The 24,069-nt window shown below is 41.2% G+C and overlaps 1 protein-coding gene across 12 annotated transcripts; it reads right to left on the bottom strand.

Moving 5' to 3' along the window:
• LOC109712979 lies at positions 159-23,841 on the bottom strand. 12 transcript variants are annotated; one of them, XR_002217013.1, is made up of 6 exons: positions 22,742-23,841; positions 17,193-17,399; positions 13,137-13,304; positions 12,163-12,243; positions 5,315-5,390; positions 159-396 (listed from the first exon to the last, which is right to left on the bottom strand). XR_002217013.1 is itself a non-coding variant. In XM_020236870.1 (2 exons), the coding sequence occupies exon 1, from the start codon at positions 23,113-23,115 to the stop codon at positions 22,756-22,758; it is 360 nt and encodes a 119-aa protein (XP_020092459.1). In that variant the 5' UTR covers positions 23,116-23,840; the 3' UTR covers positions 12,978-13,304; positions 22,742-22,755. The 12 variants fall into 12 exon arrangements, 4 of the variants coding, with proteins under 4 accessions (XP_020092459.1, XP_020092458.1, XP_020092463.1 ...); XR_002217016.1 differs by lacking the exon at positions 159-396 and adding an exon at positions 2,385-2,399; XR_002217014.1 differs by lacking the exon at positions 12,163-12,243.

Here is a 24,069-nt window from a genome sequence, read left to right as displayed (position 1 = left end):
TCACGCCCCGAGCTCCGCCTATTTGGTCGGATTCGGGCACGCCGACAGACCGCCGAAGGGACAGAGCCTCCCCTGTACGTTCTAGGCATCACAATCTATACTATGCAATACAAGAGGTTCCAACCAGGAACTGTATTCAATCACAAATTGCATAAGTATCAAAAACATAAAGTGCAAACTATGCTATTACAACATTTATCTCAGATTTTTACATTTACAATATTACATAAGCCTTTAACTTATTACAAAACTTATACAAATTACTACAAATTTGTTTCATTACAATTTGAACTCTGAACTTGACTTCTTCAAGTGTTACTATCTCGGTCTCAGTGGTGGGGCGCTATCTATGAAACTGCGCCCTGTCCTCGCGCCGCCGTGCCGCTCGCGTGCAACCTGTACCCCCAAAACAACACGGGGGTGAGAACTATATAAATATAGTTCCCAGTGGGTACGGCCACCCAAGAGAAGAGCTCGACCCACCAGGTCCAAAGGAGGCAACAGTAGGTTAGTTCAACAAATAGATAGATAGATATTTGACTATGTAACAAATAAAACCATACCTTGCCTCGCTGCTATGCAATATGCAATACCTGTAAATCATGTAAGTAGATTACTTGATTCTACTTTATATCATTAACCATTCGTTACTCATTACTCAATAGCATTCTTTTCTTTATTAGCTACTCACGTTCATTAGCTATTCTTTATTCTTTAGTCTCTACTCTTTATTCTTTATTCTTATTGTACTCACTGGCGATGCTTTCCTAAGGGTACTGTACCTTAGCCATCTAGCCACTCGACTCGGTCTTGAGTCAATCAACCGCGGAGTACCGCGTCAAGTCAGGCTCGAGGTGAAGGACGTCTCACAACACCTCAGCCTTAAGTCCACGCGACACTAGGTCCATCACAGGGAGAGGAGAACCGTCCGATACCTGTTGACCCTAAGTCGCCACAGCTTAACCGGGGAAAGAAGAACGCGTCCAAACAGCCGTTAGCTCAACGGAGAGGAGAACGTCGATTCCGTTGAATCACTACGCGGAGAGGAAACCGTCAATCCGGTAGTTCGATTCCCTTATTTGTTTCATGGTCATACCGGGAGAGGAGACCTCGATCCGTGAATCACTACGAGAGAGGAGAACGTCAATGCCGTAGTTAAGATTCTATTATTGCCATCACACCAATCCTAGGACTTTCGGAATCCGCATTTTCACACTTTAAGGGTTTACTACTGACCCTATGTTGACGACTTCTAGGTCTATCATCATTTCTAGTGGTCCTATTGCAACTATAATCAATCGCTTAGTTCAATTTTAACTAAAAGTCACTCTAACTCATAACTAAAGGTTCATTTACACTCGTGTTTCATATTCTTTCACCTAGATCTCGACTCTAGATTTACTAATTTCAACCTATGTTCTTGACAGTAGGTTTATTCGTGCCCAACTATTTAATACCATTAGTAATTCATGTCCAACCTATGTTTCATAACACTAGGTTCATGCCACTCGATCTAATCATTATCCTAGTTACCACGCCTAGGATTACAACAGGCCATTTTCATTTACTTTGTTACCGTTCAGATTTTACTCAATTGGAGTTGTTCGATTTATGCCCAATCTTAGGCTTTACATGAAGTTCACAGTTTACACAATCTCACTTCTCTTGTTACCCATCGAGGGTTCTAATTATCGACATTCAAATAGCTTGAATTAAATTCACTTACATATATGTTTAAATAATGCATTCAAATATTCGCTTTCGCTTTTACGGTCGACAATTATGTATTGTTAGCTTCTATGTTTACACTTCATTATTCAATTACATGCCGTGGATTTACAAGGTTCAATCATTTATGTATCTATGAATTTAGCATTAGCATAACATATTCTTTGATCATATGAAATTAGACAGTAAATAACTATGCATCTAGCATTCATATCGCATTCACATTCATTATTCATATGCCTTTAGTATATATTCATATGCATTTCATTGTTCCTCATCTGATTACCATTACACATCTCACGATGAATATAATGCACTTCATATGTCATTACGCATATATGCCTATTCATATACATATATATATATGTTTAATGTCGACAACATAGTCAAAGCGTCAAATGAAACCATATTTTAACTTTGGCATGGAAGTGACCTAATCACTTCGGTAAAGCACAACCCACCTTTATTTGATTTCTGGAATGAAAGGAATCCGCTTCTTTGCGCTTTTTCACGAACACCGACCCGCGTTCCCGACACTTGTCGCTAAAAATTGTCTTTTGGCGATATCTTACGCGTAGGGTGCGACGGATTGCCGAACCGACTTCGCCAGCGCGTTTCCTTTACCCTCAATTAGGTTTGTACGCGGTCAATTTCACATTAGGGCTTCAATCCTGCAAAAGTGCATTATCGGGGTCAGTTTTTATAAAAAACCTATTTCAATGCAATTTCACTTTCTTTAATGCAATTTCAACTTTCTTCAATGCAATTTCGACTTTCAATGCAATTGCAATTTCACAATTACATCGAGTTCTTTCAACTCTTTCTTTCTCATTTTTCTTTCTTTCATTTTTTCCTCTCTTCTATTTCTTTTTCTTTCTTTCTTCCTTACTTTCTTTCTTTTCTTTCTTTCTTTCTTTTCTTTCTTTTCCCTGCAGCTTTCTTTTCTTTCTTTCTTGCTTTCTTTCTCTCTTTTCTTTCTTTCCTGTTTTCTTTTCTTTCCTGCAGCAGCAGTTTTTTTACTGCTGATTTGCTCGCAGCAGCAGCTAATTGCTGCTGCTGCTGAAGCTGATGCTATTATTGCTGCTGCTGAGTTGTTACTGCTGTTGCTAATACTACTACTGCTGCTGCACAAGCTGCTGAGCTGCTGCTGCTGATGCTCCTGCGCAGGCTGCTGCTGCTACGACTAAACTGCTGCTGCTGCTACTACTATTGCAACTGCTGCTGCTGACTGCCTGCTGCTGCTGTTGACAGCAGCTAGGCTGCTGCTGCTCCTGCGCCTGCTGCTGACAGCAGCTAGGCTGCTGCTGCTGCTGATGCTTCAATCAGTAGCAGCAGGGAAAAAAGTGAGGATGGGAAATACAGCAAAGAGAGAGAGGAATAAATACCTTTCTTTTTTCTTTTCTTCTTCTTCTTCTTCTTCTTCTTCTTCTTCTTCTCTTTTCTCTTCTTTTCTTTTCTCTTCTTTTCTCCTTCTCTCTCTCTACGTATGCAGGGTGAGGAGGTGCAGATAAGGATGGAGGCTCCCCTGCTGGCAGGTTAGTGGAAATCCACTAACTTGCGCAAATTACCATAATGCCCCCAACTCAATACAATATATTCCGTTTAGCCGCACGGATTAGATACCTTTCGCAGGCCCTTCTAAAGTCCGATTGAGCTCAAATTTGGCAGGCATGCTCGGTTTTCCTTAACAAGTCCACTGAAATTTTAACATTTCAGTTTCGACCCCGTTTGGTCAGTGCGAACTGTCCCGAACTGTAATCTTTATCCGATAACTTTCGGATACTATTTCTCTCTCTACAGGTGTCAGAATAATATGAAACTTCAAACCTAGCCTCATAACAGTGTTCCTGACATCTCTGCCAATTTTCATAATTTTCTGACACTGCATTTTTCTGCTAATTTCTCAGCCCCGTCATTTACAGAAAATTCTAAATTTTCTGTTTTTGCTCCGATTTCATCCAAACACTTCCAAAATATACCAAGAGACCTTCACAAGCTACTAATTTAATTTGGAAGCAATTCCTTTTCATTTTGACATTATTTGAGCCGAAGTAGAGATAGTATCAGCTCCAATTCCAATACATGGCAACAATTTCTCCTTTTTGCACTACCACTTCGCACTGAACACTTCAAACCCTTTGAAAACACCCCCTTGGCTTTTCCAAAACTTCACAATTGATTCGGAGATACCACAATGTATCCTCACGCCTCACTTTAATTCTTTTAATCAAAGTTAGCGTCGGAAATCCGAAAATCCTCTTTACATTTTGTTTTGCGCCCAATTTGCACCGAAACACTTATTTCTCTTTAAAACTCATTCCCACACATCATAAATCACTCGGGGATGATGTCCAACTAGCTCAATCCTCACTTTGATCCCCCTAGATCAAAGTTGACATCGCAACTCCAAGTTTCCATATGTTACATGCTATCCCTAGTTGGTAGGGTATTCTCGGTTCACAGGGATTGGATCGCACTCACATAGCCTGTCTGCGCTTGTTGTGGTCGCTCCACACAAGCTTTGCACTCCGGAGTTTAGACACACGATGGGCAGTCGTCGTGTGCTGCGTGGACAGCCGCTAGCTGTCCGCAGGAGGTCTCGGGGGCAGTCGAGCATTTAAAGTCTCCGCCTCTATGAGATTTAAAACGTGAGATGGTGGCGAACCTTCGGGTTAGCCGAGTGATTGGGTAATCTAACGAATTACATCGTTATTGAGCATGGTAGCTTGGTAGTTAGTTGTTACTTTATGTTGCATGCATGCACGATTATAGATTGAGGCATGGTAGATTACTTTCTTACTTCCTTACTATGCTATTGCTGCTTTCATATCTATCTATCTGTATATCTGTCTATGCCTGCTTAGACCTAGTAAGGAGATCGGCGGAGTCGGCGGCCGAACCCACTGGAAACTATGGACAATAGTTCTCACCTCACCTTGTTGCACGGCCTAGTACGAGCGCGCCGGCCAAGGATCGCAATAAGGGCATAGCGCCCTAGAGGTTGTAGTAGCTTACCTTCCTATTTTGCGTTAGTAGTCACCTTGTGTATATATGAGAATAGATGATGTATAGCGAGTGAGGCATTTTGGAAGATTGTAAACATATGTTTATGTTTTGGAAGATAAATTATAATCAAATGTATTTAAGTTATATGGATGTAATAGATTAGTATCTCTCTTTGTTCACTCGTATATTACTTGTGATGCTTGCTCTTCGTTGGTAGCACTGGTTGTGCTCTCGTATTATTTTATTGTGTATGTAATCAAGTTGTTTTCCTGGGCACTTGTTGTACACAATCTTGTCATTTGACTTGGGGGGACAGGGGAGGTGTTGTCCGTTCGGCGTCTGTCCGACGCGCTTGAACCGGACCAAATTGGTAGCGGGTCTCAGGGCCGTGACAGTTTCCCACATGAAAATCTTTTCCTTTTAAAACTCACTACCACGAGGGGTAGAAAATCATTTTCATTTCGCAGAAATCTCAATTCCATTATTACATTCAGAAAACCAAATGAATTCAACGTAATAGTAACTAAACCAAATAAACAGTCTACGTCATTTATTTAAATAAGCTAGGTAGAGAAATTACCGACAACGGGACGGTGGCTCTGTCGACCACTAGGCGTGCTCCTCACGAACCATCCCACTAGGACTAGCGACATCACCTGTAATGGGGTAGGGGATGAGAATATGTAAATATGTCTCCCCTCCCAGTGTGTATCGCAAGCCTACGAGGGCGAGTGGTACTCACCAGTCAAGGAGGATAAACAACAATATGGGTAAGTGAAATACAGTAGCAACGATAATAAATGAAGAGGATATACAATGCACAGCTACCGCTACTGTATGTATGCATCAACAGACAACGAGTCAAAAATACCCAATCTGGAATAGCCATATTGGTCCGCAACGCTCAGGCCTGTGCCACAACTGCTCTAATCTGTAACTGACCCCAGTATAAGCTCTTGGGTCTACAAAAATATAACCCCAGCATAAGCTCTTGGGCTCATGGGCTGGCACACCCAACCACTTTTTCAGAAAAGAACACCCTCTTGCGGTGGATCAGACCGCTGGTGTTCGTGAAATGCATACAAGCAGTGGCGATCAATGCTGAATGCTCAATAGCCAACCGTCGGCAACCAGCAGACAATCCTGCCCCCTCAGGGCACACTAACCATATAGGTCATCAAATAATCCAACCGACCAACAAGGTCACTAATAAGAAGTACGAGAATCGACAACAAGGTTACTAATAAGAAGTACGAGAACCGACCAACTAGGTCACAAATATCACATGTAGATAAAACTACTCTACTCCTATTCATGATACTAAACATGAAAATAACTGAGTAGAGTACAATGGAAACAACATGGGTGCAAGCCTCAATATATAATATGCAATAATAACGACGGAAGAACAAAGGTAAGAGGATATCATCGAGCGTGCACCACTATATCGACTTCGGATCGAAGTACCTACCTGTACAAATATGATACAGGTCTCTCGACTGCTGAGACGGAACAACCGGGCCTACGGAGGGTCCACCGGGTTAGAATCCAACCCGCTAACATGTATCACTAACTCACAGTTCCCTCCAATAACCCTACGGGAATCAGTTTCCCAAAATCGATTGGCGTAAAACAACAGAAGTTTCGAACTCGCGCCGGAACTCCACCGAGACCTACGAACTGTCCTGGAACTCACCGACTCATACTACGAGTCACCCACTGCCACAAAATACATATTTTTGTGTGACTTGGCAGCAAATACACTATCTCGCTGCGAAATGATTATTGTCGGATGATAGTTCCGATCCGGGTTCCCGAAAGTGTCCAACTCGATACCGGAACCCACCGTCACTCACTCGTCGTTTCCGGACCCTCGAAACAACGCGGGTGACCAGCCAACAAGGCTCAGCAACATAACAATTTACCACAAGGCACCATCAAAATAATTTCAAATCGAAAACACATGGTCCGTCGGCGGGTTTTGCCGACAAACGCATCGGAAATCAATTTTCAGTCTCCGTAAGGGCCTGGGGCCTTGGACAATCAGTCCAGAGGTTACCCGCTACTCGCACATGCTGCCAATAGCGACCCCAAAGTGTACAATCGTTTAAAAACCCTTCCGATTACATAAAATCATATTATTTTATGTGATTTCCAGGCTTTTATGCCCCGACAACGCAAACCAAGGGCCATTCAGCCAAGCTGAGACACCTGCTGACAGGTCTTGGCGTGCCGGAGGCCGTACTCACGCTTTGGAGCACTGCCGGCCACTGTGGCAAGCGCACGAGCAATGTGAACATCAGCGAAACAACACTCACAGTAATTTAATCGCGTCGATCACGCAAACTGATGCATCACTGACCCCAACAGAGGTAAGCACGATGTTCAGCACGAAGCAGGAATCATCGTGCTTACTTCTAAAATTATCGGGGTGCCTTCGAATCTCCAGAAAGGCGACCGGAACCCCAAAATAGTGTGCTGAAACTAATAAATCNGACCAAATCCCAACAAGCACACTGAATAACTATAAAAGCCTTACCGGAGCAAAGTAGGGCATGGGGCGGCCGGCCAGAGTTGGGTGCGGCCGGTCAGTGGGGGCCGGAGCTCACGCTGGCCGGAGGCAAGAGGCGGCATGTGGCGCAGTGGAGATCCACGAGTTTGCACAGCTCAGCTCGGCCCAGGGAGGCAACGGCGGTCAGGCGACGGCCGGAGGAGCGACGGGGCAACGGCAATCCGTCGCCGGAGGCCCAGGGAAGGCGGCGCGCTCGACATTGGGCGGCGGTGGCGCCCGGAGGCCAAAGTGGCTCTATCTCAGCCCGCACTAGGTCTGGGCGGCCGCAGAGAGTAGGAGCAGTGGTCGGCGGCTTCGGGGACAATGGCGATGGTGAGCGGGAGGTCGCCGGCGGCCAGATAGAGACAGGGCAGCCGAGCTAGGGCATCTCCCGCACGCGGGCCCCGAGCTGAACTGGGCTCGGCCCGAGCTGACCCATGCTGGCCACGGTTTGCACAAGCAGCATCGGCGACACGAGAGGACGGTGGGGGCCGGCGACGACGACGCCAGAGGTGGGGGCCGGCGACGACGACGCCAGAGGTGGGTCTCGGCCAGGGATGAAGACTCCGAGGGTATAGATGTTTCCCTGAGTCCAACGGCCGAGGAGGCAAGGTGGAGAGAGGAAAGTTGAGAGAAGGTCGGGGAGAGGTTTTCCGGCGGCCAGAGCAACTTGCTGGCGACCGGGGCGTGCGCATGGCAAGGGTAGGGAGAAGGTGATGTCGGCTAGGTGTTCTAGGGTTAGCTAGGGATAGGCTAGGGTTAGGGTTTGCATGGAAACCCTAGCTTCAGCTTTTAAATTAGTTGGCAAAATTGCAAATAGTCCTCCCCAACCAATAAATTTCAGCTCGGTCCCTATCAATATGTGTATTATGCACACAAGTCCCTCGACGTTCGAATTCGCGCAAAATGGCGCAAAAAATAATAGACTTTTCTCTGATTTTTTGTTTTGCCAATTTTTTGACCTCTCAACGAATAAGTCGTGATTCCCGAAGATCCACCGTCAAATTTTCGATTGGATCGCCCCAGCGCGTTCAGCACGACTGGGACATTGAATCTACCATTTTGTTTCCCAATTTGGTCACCGATTTACGACAAAACCAGCCCTCTCTGAGTTCCACCATAAACTCTCTCTCTCACACACACACACACACACACACACACACACACACACATATATATATATACATATATTTGAATTCAAATTTCGAAATTCAAAATTTCAATTTCTCTTTATTGATCAAAATCTCGGTTATTATAGTTTGTTTATTTCATTATGTATCAATTTGATAGTAACTTTGTTTATTTCATTATGTATCAATTTGATAACTGATAACAAACACCATGTCACCTAATTCCAATGACCGACTCATGGTCCAATCAAGCTTACGTCATGTCTAGTAGGATATCAAACAGTCGCACATGAACCCACAAAGGCTCCCAATTATAGGTAGCTTGAACAGTCGCATAGTCACGTGGCTACACCTCCGAAGGGCCAACTCGGGGGATGGGGATCCAAACAAGAGTAAATAAATAGGAGAACTCAAGTTGGCTCTGGCAAGCCATACTCAAATGTCATGATCAATATGCATAATTTTTTTTTTTTACATAGTACAACCACATAATGTAACTCTCCAACTTCCCAAGGTTCACCCATCCTAGGACTAGACTACTCCAACCCCAGCATGCTTAACTCTTTTAATCTCTTGGGCTTAGCCACCGCTCAAAATGCTATAGCTGAGTTTAGAAACTTACAATCACCAAGCAATATGAGATTCATCTCACTAGTCTTAGCCAACTTTGTGGGAAGCCACTCCCCACCCACAACAATCGTTAGTCAGAGAGCAGTCCTACTTCTCAGAGGGGTCACCCATCCTAGAACAACTCTAGTTCTAACACTCTTAACCATCTTAACCTCTAAAACTACTCTAGTTCTAACACTTTTAACTATCTTAACCTCTTAGACCTAACCATTGCCCGATATGCTATAGTCGGGTTAAACGTGCTAGAACTAGAGTAATTCTAGGATAGGTGACCACCTTGGGAAGTAGGGCAGCTCACCAACTAACAATTGCTATGGGTGGAAAATAGATCCCCACAAGGTCGAGTAAGGCTAATGAGACAAGTCTCACATTGTCTAATGGTTGTAAGTTTTTAGACCTAGCTATAGCATTTTGAGCGTTGGCTAGACTAAAGAGCTTAAGAGGGTTAAGCGTGCTAAAGCTAGAGTAGTCCTAGGATGGATGCCCCCCTAGAAAGTTGGAGCATCACAGTTAGTATAAGAGCCAATCACCAGCCAAAGTGTGCAATGAGCCTTGGCTAAGGCAGGGTCAGAATAAGAGGCTAAGTCAGGATCAGAATGACAAGATGACAGACTAAGCTAAGGTCGAAATGACAAGGCTAGCGAGACAAATCTCACATCACTTGGTTATCTTAGGTTGCGTGCGATTGGACTGGCCAAAACAGGGGGAGTCTGTGACACCCTAATAATCCCACATCGAATGGGAATGTGATTGTAATTTGGTAATTAAGAGACCATGGACACTAGCAACTAGGCTTAAGAATTTTGGGTTAGCGGCTTGACCCAACGAGTTATTATTTCTAACATGCTCGATTTGGCCCTTGTAGGTCTTAGCCACATGTCATGATCAATAAGATCTCATAAGTTTTTTCTTTTTACATAGTACAACTACATAATCCATGATATAATATTGTTACGACATATTTAGCATTATTCTCTATATCAGAAAACTATATATTACTATTATATACAGAGTAGAATTACATAGTATCTAAGCCCGTCTATATTCTTACTATACTAGGCTTTATTACTATATTTGATATATCTCTTATATATTATATATTTGCATCAATACAATCCAATAGGGTATACTCTTTTGCCCTTCTGTCATGATATAAGAGTAGGACCCATAATTTGGAGATATCGATCCATAGCCATGATCCACCACAAGTCTCACCTTCTTCCATATGTGTTCTTTTTTTTTTTGTATTTATATCCTATTATCCTTGGCATTCAACAATTTACAAGTTGTTAACATCAAAGCTCTCATACCACTAGAATTCAATGATTCCATGTATCTTGTGTGGAAACAAGTTTTTCTTAATGTTCTAGAAAGTTTTAGTGTTACATTACATGTAGACGAAACTGGTATTATGCCTTCTCAGACTATAGGTACCACTGATAAGGGGATTATAAATTCTGAATATTTTAGTTGGAAAAGAGAAGATACTACTATACTTTCATGAATCAATGCTATCCTATCTCTTAGTATATTACAAATAGTCATTTCTAACTCACTCAAAACTGCATATGATGCCTGGCGAACAATTGAAACTTATTTTCTTGATAAAATTGCTTCCACAGCTCTCTCTAAAGTCCGAATTACGAAGCATCAAGAAAGGCTCGATAAGCATGAGTGATTACATGCAGAAGATCAAGTCGATTGGTGATGCTCTTCAGGCAATTGGTAAAACTAAGTCAGACCATAATTTGGTCATGATTGTTCTACTAGGACTACTAGAAGAATACAGAGGTTTTATTAGCGCCCTTAACAGACACAGAAGCAAGGCTACATTTGAACAACTACGTCCACAGAACGTATTACTCAAGAATGTAGTAACCATAAGACATAAGATGTACTAGACATTAGGGGCATGTTTGGTTCGAAATCGAAATCGGAATCGAAATCGGAATCGAAATAAACTGGAATCGGAATCAGAATGAGTCATTACCTAATTATGTTTGATTCATCACCTGAATCGAAATCGAAATCGGAATAAATCATTCCCATTGTCGGTGTTTGGTTCAAGTAAATATAAAAAACGTAATCAGATTAATATATTAACTTTATCTTTATAATATATTAATTAAAATTCAAATTAAAAATTAAATATTAAAATTTTACATTGAATTTTGAAAGATTTCAAAATTTTAAATCTATATTTTTTTCTAAAAATAAATTGATAAACTTGAAGTTGATGGATACTTCCAATTATAAAACTAAATTTTGATTTATTCAAATTCAAACTTAAAATTACAATTTAAATTTTAATTTGAATCTATAAATTTAATTTAAGTTTTAAATAAAATTTGAATAAAACTTTATATAAATTAAAATTTAATTTAAATTAAAATTTAATTTAAATTAAAATTCATAAGTTAGATTCGAAATACTTGATTAAATTTTAATTTTTAATTCAAGTTCAAATTAAAATTAAAAATTAAAAATTAAATTTATAAATTTAAATTAACATTTTAATTAAAAAAGTTGAAAAAATAAATTTAATCCTAATAAATATCCATTCCGTCCGGATTCAACTTTCAATCCGGCCGGATTGAAAAAATGGGTGATTGGGGAATTCCCATTCCACTCGGGAATCGGAATCGGAATAGGACTCCCGCGTACCAAACACCCACAAACGGATTGACCCATTCCGATTCCGATTCCAATGTGAAAAAGAAGCGAACCAAACACGCCCTAGGTTTCTAAATGAATAACTACTTAATATATAGGAATTCTAACGAATGCCCATTTACAACTATATACGAAGGAAATAAAAGGTCAACCATGGATACTTTTGCTCTTAAAACATAGCGATGGAGCTAGAAACATGAAAAGAAGACATAGAGTAAGTTCACCGCTTTTGAATACTACACCCACCAAAAACGTTGCCAAATTCATTGCACGTCATCAAGCTCCTACAGTCTTCAAAGCAACTCTAAACAAGGAGTTTCTACATATCAAACCTCCTTCAAGATGGCACCTTAACATAATATCTCTAAACTTCTCCCAAGACAATTTCTTCTAAAGAGGACTATCCAAAATCCTAAAAACATACACTAAAACACTAAAGCTTACCTCCAAGGCGCTTTAGTTCCACAATTCTGGCAGCGAAGAACTACGATTAACCGTCCAAAATATCTTCTCCTTGTATATCAGCTGAAAACCAACCATGTAGGGATTAGAAGCTAGGAAGTAGAAACACCAATTGAGCTAAAGGTGTTGAGAAAGAGAAAGTAACAGAGACGAAGAAGATGGAGAAAGAGAGGTAAGAATTAGGGTTCTCATGTGGAAGAGGATAGAAAAGGTGAGGGGGAACTTATAGAGTTGAAACAATTTCACTTAAACTCCTTAAACCAAAAAAAATAAATAAATAAAAAAAAAATTATAACAATAAACATCCTCAGCCAGCATCAGGTTTCCAGCACCCAAAACTTTTCGAGCATCCAAAAGTTCATAACTGGATGCTCCAGCTGACAGGCTCTAGATGCATCCGAACAATTCCGAGCATCCGGAGGGGATTTTAAGTGCCGGAATATTTAAGGTGAACGGTAACTCCAACTCTCAAGTTAAGTGTTCGAAATCACTTCGGGGAATCCGATTCTCCGTCTGAAAGTTTCGAGTGCCCATAGGACAATCCGGGCATCCGAACTCTTTTCGGCTGTCCAATTCTCCATCCGAAAGTTTCGAGCGCCCACAAGACAATCTGGGCGTCCAAATTACTAAAATCCCATGCTACACTCCATGTTCAAACGCCCTCAAGTACTTTCAGGCATCCAAAATTACACAAAAACTTAAGTTTCCGCATAATTGATTGCGAACTCCGTTTTCACATCTGTTTTGCGCCAAAACTGAACCAAGTCATCAAGAAAACCTCCATAACTCTCTAATAGTATCAAATACTATTTTATACTGAGACATTGCTAATTTACGAAAGTCCAGTACTTTACATCCAATCCCACTGTAACTAATACCTCAGCCGAATAGTACAAGATTAGCTTCTTTTAATTTTGGCTTGTTTCTGCCCAGAAGATGAAGGCCACTTAACTTACGCACTATCTTTTAATTTCATCCAAACAGTTCTCTTATGTCTTCAGGAACTTCGAAGGGTTGCTTTCTCCAGAACATGAACATCACTTGACAAGGAGAAGGTAGGTAACAGCTTGTCATGGGCAAAACACCTCTCTTCCCAGATGTTGCATCGGCTAGAAATTTGACACCTGTATCAATTCTTTCATCTTAAACTCTGATAATCAGCCTCTAGTTACTCATCAAACAATAAAATAATATATACAGAAGAAATGCAGTATGAATACTCATGAGGCCATATGGATTTATCCTCACAGATTAAAAAGGGAACGGAACAGTGATTATATGGCAAAACCGAGAAGGAAACAAAAATATATATGATGAAACTTCATAATAACTTAATAAATAGTTAATTATTCTCAAGATAACAGTTGCCAACTTAGATAACAGTTTATCTCTTTAAATTGCTAATAAATTATGAAATTAACCAATACAGGAATTGAGCTAGGCATATATTCAGACGAAAAAGTGGCCCAGAATCAAGCAGGTTTACCTACTATGAGCGTGAGTTGGAGAAAGTTATGCAAATTCCCAAGTCTATTCCCTATCAACAGAAAATTTTAGAATCAAGGCCAAACCTCTCACTCGACCAAGATCACCATCACAATCATCCTACAAGCAATCAACGGCTAAAAAGGTAGAGAAAGATCAAAAAAGAGATAAATGTCATACAAATCGAAGAGTGCTTACTATTGTGTATGCAATTCTACCCATTACCATGCACCTAAAGGTAGCTAAGACAACAAATGAGAAACCTCTTATTCAAAAGAAAACCTTAACACATAGGGATAAAAAAAGTAGCAAGAGGCACAACGGATGTAAGGAAGTGAATTCTCGAAATTCAAGGATTAGACTTCGTTTAGAATCGACTACTTGTCGAGTTGGTGTGCTTCGGAAAGTCCGAGAACATCAAAAACATGAAAAGTGCATTGAGGACGGACCCGCGAGAGCAATTGTGCAAGAATCTGCATAAGTGCAGACTTCATGCTCTCGGGGACCGGTCCCTCAGGGAGAGGACCGGTTCCCGTAGCTAGGTTTTTGAAGGATGCTCTCAGAGACCGGTCCCTCAGGTGGGGGACCGGTTCCCGTATGCGTAAAGGTTGGGGTAGCTCTCGAGGACCGGTCCTCCCCTTCGAGGGACCGGTCCCCGTAGCCCGAAATTGCCCAGGTTGGGCTGCTTCATATTTGCAAAGTTGAGGAACTTTTATGCAATTGTAGCTTAAGTTGGGGCTATATGAGAGTGTAGCTCTCTCTCTTCTCTCATTTCTCCCCTCAACCTAGCCTAAGCTCTCTCCCTCTCTCTCTCTAGAAAGAAAGGAAGGAGAAGAAGAAAGAGAGGAAGAAGAAGAAGGAGAAGAAGATCATCTTCTTCCTCTTCCCCCTCTAGCTAGGAACAAGCTTGGTATTGAGGTAAGCTTTAAACCCTATAATGGTGGTTTCCTAGGGTTTGGTTCTTATAGCTTAAGGATGGTTTTGAGGGAACCTAGAGGAGCTAAATTGATGGTTCTAGCTCAAATCCGAGGCTTGAACCATGGATTTCTCCATTGTTGCGAACCTAGGATTCCGAATTGGGGTTTTTGGAAAATTAGGGTTTTGATCTCTTTTGATGGGTCGTAAACCTAATTGCTAAGTCTCGGAACGCGTTGGCGAAGACGGTTCGTCGATACGACGAGCGGGTGCGAAGTTATCGCCGAAACGAGCGCTCGAGGGTTCGTATTGGCCCGAGGAGTCGAGGCGACGGCCAAGGATAGCGAAGTCAAGTTTTACCGACCTTTGCGGCATCACCAAAAGGTGGGGGGTGCCATCCCGAAGCAGTTGAACTGCTCCCTATGTCTAAGTTATCATGTTGATCAAGTGCACATTGTAATATCGCATTATAGGGTGTAAACGGTAATTGTTACGTATTATTGCATGCTAGTGTTAGTTTGGTTTTGTGGATATAGTGTCGGTTTTGTGGATATAGTGTCGAGCCTAGTATGCATGAGTTGAACATGATATAGTTTAACCCTATCTGTGATGATTGTGTTATGTGAATGAGAACCTAGAATGGTATAACTAGTGTATGAGGACATTGAACTTTGACGAGTGGCATCTAGTTAATATTAACCTATGACGAGTGGCATCTAGTTAATGTTAACCTAGGATGAATAGCTATAAGAACCTTAGTGTGGTTGGAAACACTAGATTGATGAGTATGGGATTTGCTTGGATACCATGATGATACTATCCTTAGTTGATAGGATGTTCCCAGTTCATGAGGATTTGGATCGAGCTCACCTAGCCTGTCTGCGCCTGGTGTGGTCGCTCCACACAAGTAGTGCACTCCAGAGTTGTCACCTGAGGAGGGCTAATGTATTTGCCTTTGGACTAAAGTATCTGTCCACAGGCGGTCTCGGGGGTAGTTGTGTCACGCCCCGAGCTTCGCCAATTTGGTCGGATTCGGGCAAGTTGACAGACCGCCGAACGGATAGAGCCTTCCCTGTACGTTCTAGGCGTCACAATCCATACAATGTAATACAAGAGGTTCCAACCAGGAACTGTATTCAACCACAGATTGCATAAGTATCAAAAACATAAAATGCTAACTATGCTATTACAAGCATTCATCTCAGATATTTATTACATTTTACAATACTAAGAATATATTGGGATTATTACAACTTATACAAAATAATATAAATTTGTTTCTTTCAATTTATACTCTGAACTCTGATGCTAGACCACTTCAAGGTACTGCTATCTCTGTCCCAGTGGTAGGGCACTATCTATGGAGCTACGCCCTGTCCTCGCGTCGCCGCGCCACTCACATGCGAACATGTACCCCCAAAAACAACACGGGGGTGAGAACTATATAAATATAGTTCCTAGTGGGTACGGCCACCCAAGGAAAAAGCTCGACCCACCAGGTCCAAAGGAGGTACTGAAACATGTTAGTCCAACAGATAACCATAATAATCTATGCAGATATTAAAACTTGTATGCCTCACGATATGCACTATGCAAATTATGCAACAATATAAAAGTAGATCTACTGATCCTACTTTCTATCTTGCTATCCAAAGCTCATACCACACTAGCTTCTAAGGTGTCATTTACCTTAATCAAGCTAACCACCCGACTCGGCCTCGAGTCAATCATTCGCGAACTATCGCGCACTGGCACGCACTCATTGACTTAACCATCTGGCTGCGAAATCGTCGCACACGCCGAACAAGGGTTCAAGTCAATCTCTGGCGGCATAATCCACATACTGGTTAACCATCTGGCGGCGAAATCGTCGCACACGCCGAACAATGGTTCAAGCCTCCGGGTGGTGAACTCTGCGCACACACCCAATCCTCCCTTGGTATCCACCTCGGCGGTGAAATCGTCACACACGCCCTAGCCTTGATACCAAGGTCATCACAGGTCTTAGGATTCCAGAATCCATTTCCACAACTTAAGAGTTTACTCTTTTACCCTATGTCAACGACCTTTCTAGGTCTAAACCAATCATTGTTATGTGGTCTTTCTACCACTATAATCCATAACTTAGTCCAACTTTACTAAGTGTCACTATATGTCATAATCTAGGTATCCAATCACACTAGGTTCTATGTCATTTCACCTAGATCGCAACTTTAGGTTTACTTACTCGACCTATGTCCAATGACACTAGGTTCATGTCCGACCTATATAATGTCCAACTTTTTCAACTTAGGTTCATGCCACTCGATCAATATGTCATCCTAGGTATTCTTGCCTAGGTTCATAGTTTGAATATTCTCATTTACCTTGTTATCATCGAGGTTTCTAATCAACTAGAACTATCGATATTCATATAGCTTGAACTATAATACATTCACTTTCATACATGTTTAGACATATGCATCAAATATTCGCTTTCATGTGTCAACAATTATGTATACTTTAGCATCTATGTTCACATTTCGCCAATTACATTCATATATGCATCAAATGAAACCACGATTTACTTTGGCATGGAAGTGACCTAATCACTTCGGTAAAGCACAACCCACCTTTACTCGATACCGGAACGTGAAAAATCCACTTCCCGTAGTCACTTAAGGATCGCGATCCGTGTTCATGCTATTTGAAGTCGAAAACGTTCTTTTGGCCCTATCTTCGCGTAGGCTCGATGGATTACCGAACCGACTTCGCCAACGCGTTTACTTTATCCCCAATTAGGTTCATACATGCTCAATTCCAAGTTAGGGTCTCACTTCCTGCAAAAGTGCATTATCGAGATTAGACTTCAATACATAAAACTATTCTCTAGTTTCTATAACAACATAGGCTTAGTCTTCGACCAACCTAAGCCTTAACCAGGAATTATAGGTCAATTCACCTTAATTCCCCATGATCCTCAGACAGTCAATTTGGAGGATTTTATCTCATTCTTAATTAAGATTCTACATAAGAGTTGATTCTAACTCTTATCTGCCAAGGCCAACATTCAACACCCAATGCTGAAATTCTGATTCATAATCTAGTCTTTGGACTTCTCCTTCTTGGCATTAACCAACAGCAGCAGCAGCCGTAACAGTAGCTGCAGTAGCAGTAGCAGCAGTAGCTGCAGTAGCAGTGGCAGCAGTAGCTGCAGTAGCAGCAGCATTAGCTGCAGCAGCAGTGGCAGCTAGCAGCAGCAGTAGTAGTAGTAGCAGCAGCATCAGCTAGCAGCAGCAGTAGCTAGCAGCAATAATAACAACAATAGGCTTTAGGATTCCAACATAGTCTGCCACTATACACATTCCTTAGGAGTTTATAAACTAACACCAACTCACTTGGCAGCATATACCTTAGTTCATATATTAACTAATTAGGAATATTAAAGACTTCCTCTTATTACTTCTCATTTTTAAAGCTACCAATCAACTCCAAAAATTCACATGTTATATATATACCACATGTAGTCCTTCTCTAGTTTTCATGGCAGTATAAAAGCTCCAACACCCCAGAATTTTAAACGACTCAGTTTAGAAGCTTTTCACATCAAACCTTAACAAAAATCTGTACAATAACTTCAACTCTACATAGCCTTTACCCAACCTGTTACTATACCATCATCACAACAGCACATAAGGAGCTTCAACTCTCAACCTTTCGAAAACCCTCTACTAGGGAATTGAGAAGATTCACATCAATCCTTACTTAAATTCTGCTTAATAACTTCTCTAAATTTCAACTGTCAACAATAGCATATAGAGAGCTTCAAATTTCAACAATTCAAAAACCTTTAATTAGGGAATTGAAGAGTTTTACATTAATCTCTAATCAAAATCCTGCATAATAGCTATTTTAACTCCTAGCTACCAAGGCCAACATATAGCTTATTCTAGGATTCCATGTCAAAACTAGCTCTAGAATCCACTAAAAATCTGGTTTGAAATTATAATAATATTATAATACTAACCCGAATGTCGAAACGCTAAAAATCCGACGCGCGGCGTTTCGATCGGCTCGACAAACGGCACCAAAATTTGTTACTTTCTTCTTCTTCTTCTCTCTATTTCCTTTTCTCTTCCTTTCACTCTCTCTCTCTCATGCGTACAGGGAGAGGATAAGAATGGAAGTCCCCTGGCAGCCTAGTGGAAGTCCTTGTAAGCAATGTAACAATTGCCTTTAAGTCCACAAATCATCAATTATTATCACTTAGTCCAATTCTAGTCTGATACATTTAATTGGAGCCCTTCTGAATGTCCATTTGCTCTCAAATTTGACAGTCAGGTTCGATTTTCGCTAGAAAAACAGAATATATCTTAACCTTTCAGCTTCGACCATTTTTTGGTCACCGAAAGCTCTACCCAACTGTAATCTCTAGCAGATAGTAGTCGGATTTTATTTTCCACCTTCCGGGTATCAGAATGACATGAAACTTCAAATCTAGCCTCATAAAAATAATTCAGACATATTCTTCAGTTTTCGTAATTTTCTGACACTATGCATTTTCTGCTAAAATATCAGTCCCGTTCTATACAGAAAAATTTAAATATTCTGTTTTCGCTCCGATTTCAACACGAGTCTTTCCAGACTTATATTTTACACCCTGAAGTCCAATAAAAATAATATCTCACACTATTTTTATTCATACCTAATTCTATATTAAAATTCGGTACCCCCAGAATTACTCGAAAAAAATTACACATTTAGTTCCAACTTCTCTTTGATCCCTCAAATTCAAATTAGCATTGTAACCCAAAATTTTCGGTATATTACAAGTTGAGTAGTGGGACTCCTCCCCTATGAGACTTACACACATGAGACTGTGAGTGAGCCTCGAGTTCGCCGAGAGATTGGGTAACCTGATGAGTAATATTATTATTGTGCATAGTAGCTTAGTACTTAGCCTTTGCCTTATGTTGCATGCATGCATTATTACAGATCGAGGCATAGTTAGATGTTCATGTTTATACTTGCTTAATTATCGTTCATGCCTTCAATTCCATGTATCTATCTATCTGTCTATTGTCTTTCTATGCCTACTTAGACCTAGTGGGGAGATCGGCGGAGTCGGCGGCCGAACCCACTGGGAACTATGGAAGATAGTTCTCACCCCACATTTTACAGGTCCGAGTTCGAGTGTCTCCGGCGAGGATCGCGGCAAGGGCATAACGCCCTAGTGGTAGTAGTGGTAGCCTACTTTCCTTTTTGCATTAGCTCTACCCTATGTCATATTTGAGAGTAGTTGATGTATAGGGTGAGGTTTTGAGAGGATTGTATATATTTATACAGGTTTTGAAAGAATGTAAAGTGATAATTGTATTAAGTTAAGTATATCTCTCTTTTGATTTCACTTGTATGCTTTTACTTGTGATGCTTGCTCTTGGTTGATTAGCATTGTTTGTGCTTTCGTTATCGTTGTTTGATCGTGTATGTAAGCAAGTGTATTTCCTGGGAACTTGTATACATGATCTCGTCGTTTTAGCCTTGGGCGGACATGGGAGGTGCTATCCGTTCGGCATCCGTTCGCCGCGCCCGAACCGGACCAAATTGGTAGCGGTCTCGGCGCAGCGGCGTGACAATGGAGGCATGATACAGTCTGATCAACGAGGATGATGGTTGAAGAGGTACGAATCAAAGGTAGAAAAAAGCAGGGACTCATGCTGCCAAAAGTGATTGTCAATTTGGTAAATTAAGAACAATGAAGTAGATGAGAATAAGAGAAAATCAGTTATATTTATATTGATGGATATCGCATATACAAATCACAAAGCTAATCTGGCTAGTAAGGGGCTTAGGGAGTTTGTCAGAGATTGACACAAACAATAATTGATAGGTCCACAAAACTGAAACTCATCTGGGATGTTATAGACCAACCTATGGTCTTGTAATGTGCTTGCCTGGTAGACAAGTTGACAATTTTGCTAACATCTACGTGGGTCAATCAAGCCTAAGCAAACTGAAAGATGACGTAAAAGATATTAAATAAATGAAAAAACAAGAGTTCACAATTATCAAAATAACTTTGTAAACGTATAAAGAAATCTATGAAATTGTAATTTGGAAGAACTTTTTCAATGTCCAGACTCTAGAGCAAGGATATAAGTACTTGGTATGGATATGCACCCACCAACAAAAGAAAGATCTTGAAAAAATATAAAGAAATATAAATGACATCACCTCCTTTAGAGGCCATTCCTTTCATCATTTTTGTAAGATTCAAGGAATGCTCAGCATTCTCTTTTCATTTTCCCTCCCCAAAACGATGATATTTTCACCATTGAACTGATATTGAGATGATATGAGAGGCTTACGTTAAGTGATGAAACCATCCTAGATTCCCGAGGCGTAAGCATTTTACATTACCAAGGGATAGGGATTACAATGAGACAGGGACCTTTGTAGTTCCCATATTCAATGGAAATGGGATTCAGGGTGCGTTTGGTTCGCATTATGAAAGATTACTAGGAATGAAAAGATATCCGAGAATCTTATTCCTATTCATCCTATTACTAAGAATATAAAATTCCTGTGTTTGGTTCGCATGGTCATATTATTTAGTCATGTTATTTAAGATTACAAAAAATATACAATTAATTAATTTATTTTTTTAATTAATTTTAGATAATGCTACGGAGAGAGAGCATTGGTTAGAAAAAGAGAGCATAATTAAAAAATAGAAAGAGAAATAGAGTCGAAATTAGAGGGAGTGAGAGAATTGAGATTATAAAAAAAGAGGGAAAGAGAAAGCTTAGTTTAGAGAGAGAAAAATAGTTGAATTTTAGAGAGAAAGATAAGTTTAGAAAGAGATATGAGGTAATGTAAAGAAAAATAATACCAATTAGCAGGCGGATAGGAAGAAAGAAAGAGATTAGACATATTATAATTATTCCAATCCATTAATACGAGGATACCAACTCTTACTCAAGGGAATGAGATTAGTACTTTGGGATGAATCTTATTCCCAAGTAAATCCAATATTACCAACTAGATTACTTAGCGTTTAGCCAAACCCCGTCATATTTTTTTATTCCTATTGGATTACTAGGAATCTTCAAAAGATAGCGCGAACCAAACGCACCCTCACAGTAATATTATGTTCCTCATTAACAACCATCCATAAGCCCCTTGTCCCCTCCCACTATGTAATGTCAAGCGACAACCTCAGCATTTCAAATAGGTAGAGCATTCTTGGAATGTTGCAAACTGGAAAAATGAACAAGTCTCTTAGCACAAAATAATTCATAAGGACTCTGCATCTCAAATTGCTTACTAGTCAAGATAACTGAGCAAAAATTCAATGAACCTACATACTTGCCACCCGAAAAAGCTGGATTCAATGCATGGTGCATGAATACAAATACATGACAGGAATACGTTAAATACAAATCACCGACAAAGTGGAAGATCGTGGAGAATAATACAATGAAGCAAGATATAAAAATGTGCGTGTACTGTTTACCATGCAAAATTAATTACAGGGCTTCACACTCATGTAATTCACTATTCAATATCTACTACAAGCATTATAACGAAATTTGTATAGGTAGAAGTATAAGCACACTTAGTTTGTACATACACTACTTTCTGTTTTAGTCACCAAGTAAGTTTGTAACATTCAACAAAACTCTTTCTGAAATGGAAATGTGATTTTGAACTTTGAATAGCATGCTGAATATGAACCAAAAACAACTATATGGAAGAAGTGCACACTGATTATGTTACAAAAACACAAAAGGTCCTTGATGGATCAACTTGGCTATCAAGGCCCCCACGTATAGCTGATGCACCGGGAGAAGAGCGACCGTACATGTCGTACAGTAACAAGTTATTCTTAACAAAGATCTCAAACAAGGAGAAACAATTGATTCAGATGATAGTCAAATGATGGCATATATGAGTCTTCGCTCTCAGCATCTGGCGCTACTCCGGTCAGGATTTGAAAGGTATGTTATTTTTGCCCAAGAATTCAAAGCCTTTTAGAACTACTAGAATGCGGAAAACATCACTAATTCACCTCTTCAATTCTTTTACAGGCGGTCGACCAGCAGAAAGAAAAGGATGATCAAGAACTGTTAGCAGAAAAGAAAAGCATGAGACCGAGATAGAGAGGAAGAGTGAAGAACACCTATCGGGCGTGAATTATTGCTGTTGGTGGGACGAGAGGCAGAAGGCGAGGGCGAACTGGGCACGTTCGCACTGGGATCGCTTGAGGGAGGTGCCAGCGCTGCTGCAGAGGGCGCGCACGGCCTCTGCCTCCTCGGGGCAACAGGACGAGACCATGCATTCCGCCAGGGCGCGGTTCAAGTGCCGGCACAACACCTTCCGCTGCAGCCGGTCGCGGACGCGCCCATGGCACTCACACAGCGCCCGATACGCCGCGCCGCACCTCGCCGAGGCCACATGCGCCTCCGCCGCCTTCTCCTCTACTTCTTCTTCGTCTCGCTGTTGTCGCCCGCGCCCGCTCATCCTGCAACTAGGGCTTTGGGGGCAGCAGAGCATAGTAACAACTGGACGATCTGCAACCCGTCGATGATGAGATTGCTCTGAGACAGGGATTGCGGAGGATGATGCGGGCACGGACCAGTCCTGTCTCTCAAGGGAATTGGAGAATTTGGAGTCTTTGAGAGAGTGACAATTGAAGGAATTAGAGAGACAGAAGGGAAATTTGGAGTCTTTGAGAGAGTGACAATTGAAGGAATTAGAGAGACAGAAGGGAAATTTGGAGCAGTTTGGGGAAAGAATGAGAGGGATTAAATGGAAATTATTACACTGTAGACAGCGGAGAGGAGGCGGAACGTGGGGGGAAACCTTACTTATTTAATTCGCGTTTAATACGCGAATTAAACGGCGATTTTTTTACATACGAATTAAACTGCAATTTTCGTATTTTTCTGAAAAATTCAAAAAAAAAACTGTGATTTCTTCCTCAAAAATTATTATTCGTAAATTATTCGAGATTCGTGAATAATTCGCCTAAAAAATCGGCGATCGCGGTCACGAACTCGCGGCCGAGGGTCGCGTCGTCGCCGCTCGTGTCGTCGCTGCTCTCGTGGCCGCTCGCGTTGTCGCCGCTCTCGTCGCCGCTCGCATCGTCGTCGTCCTCCGCCGCCCTCGCCGGCGCCGGGAGCAAGGACCGCGGCAGCGGATCCCATCTCCTCGCACGATGCCGTTCTGGAAAAGTGGAAGTTGAACAGTAAAAATGCGGGGCTTTTGGGAGCATGGATGGTGCGCAGTTCACGAGGCTATTTTAGCCTCGTGGACCACATGAGGGGTCCACAGTGGACCTTTTATATATATATATATATATATATATATACTTAGATATATAAGCTTATATAATATATATATTTATAGTAGTTCAGCTATGGTGTTGGTAAAGCACAATCCATATGTGTCTTGTGTTTTTTTTCCTAGATTTTTTACGTTAGATCGCACTAATTGCATCATTTACAC

Source organism: Ananas comosus, linkage group 7 (assembly GCF_001540865.1).
Source record: "Ananas comosus cultivar F153 linkage group 7, ASM154086v1, whole genome shotgun sequence".
NCBI lineage: Eukaryota > Viridiplantae > Streptophyta > Magnoliopsida > Poales > Bromeliaceae > Ananas > Ananas comosus.
This window is presented reverse-complemented; position numbering and strand designations above follow the sequence as displayed.

Excerpts from the sequence above, each read along its gene's own strand:
- LOC109712979 (XM_020236869.1), bottom strand. The coding sequence starts at position 23,115 with ATGCTCTGCTGCCCCCAAAGCCCTAGTTGCAGGATGAGCGGGCGCGGG.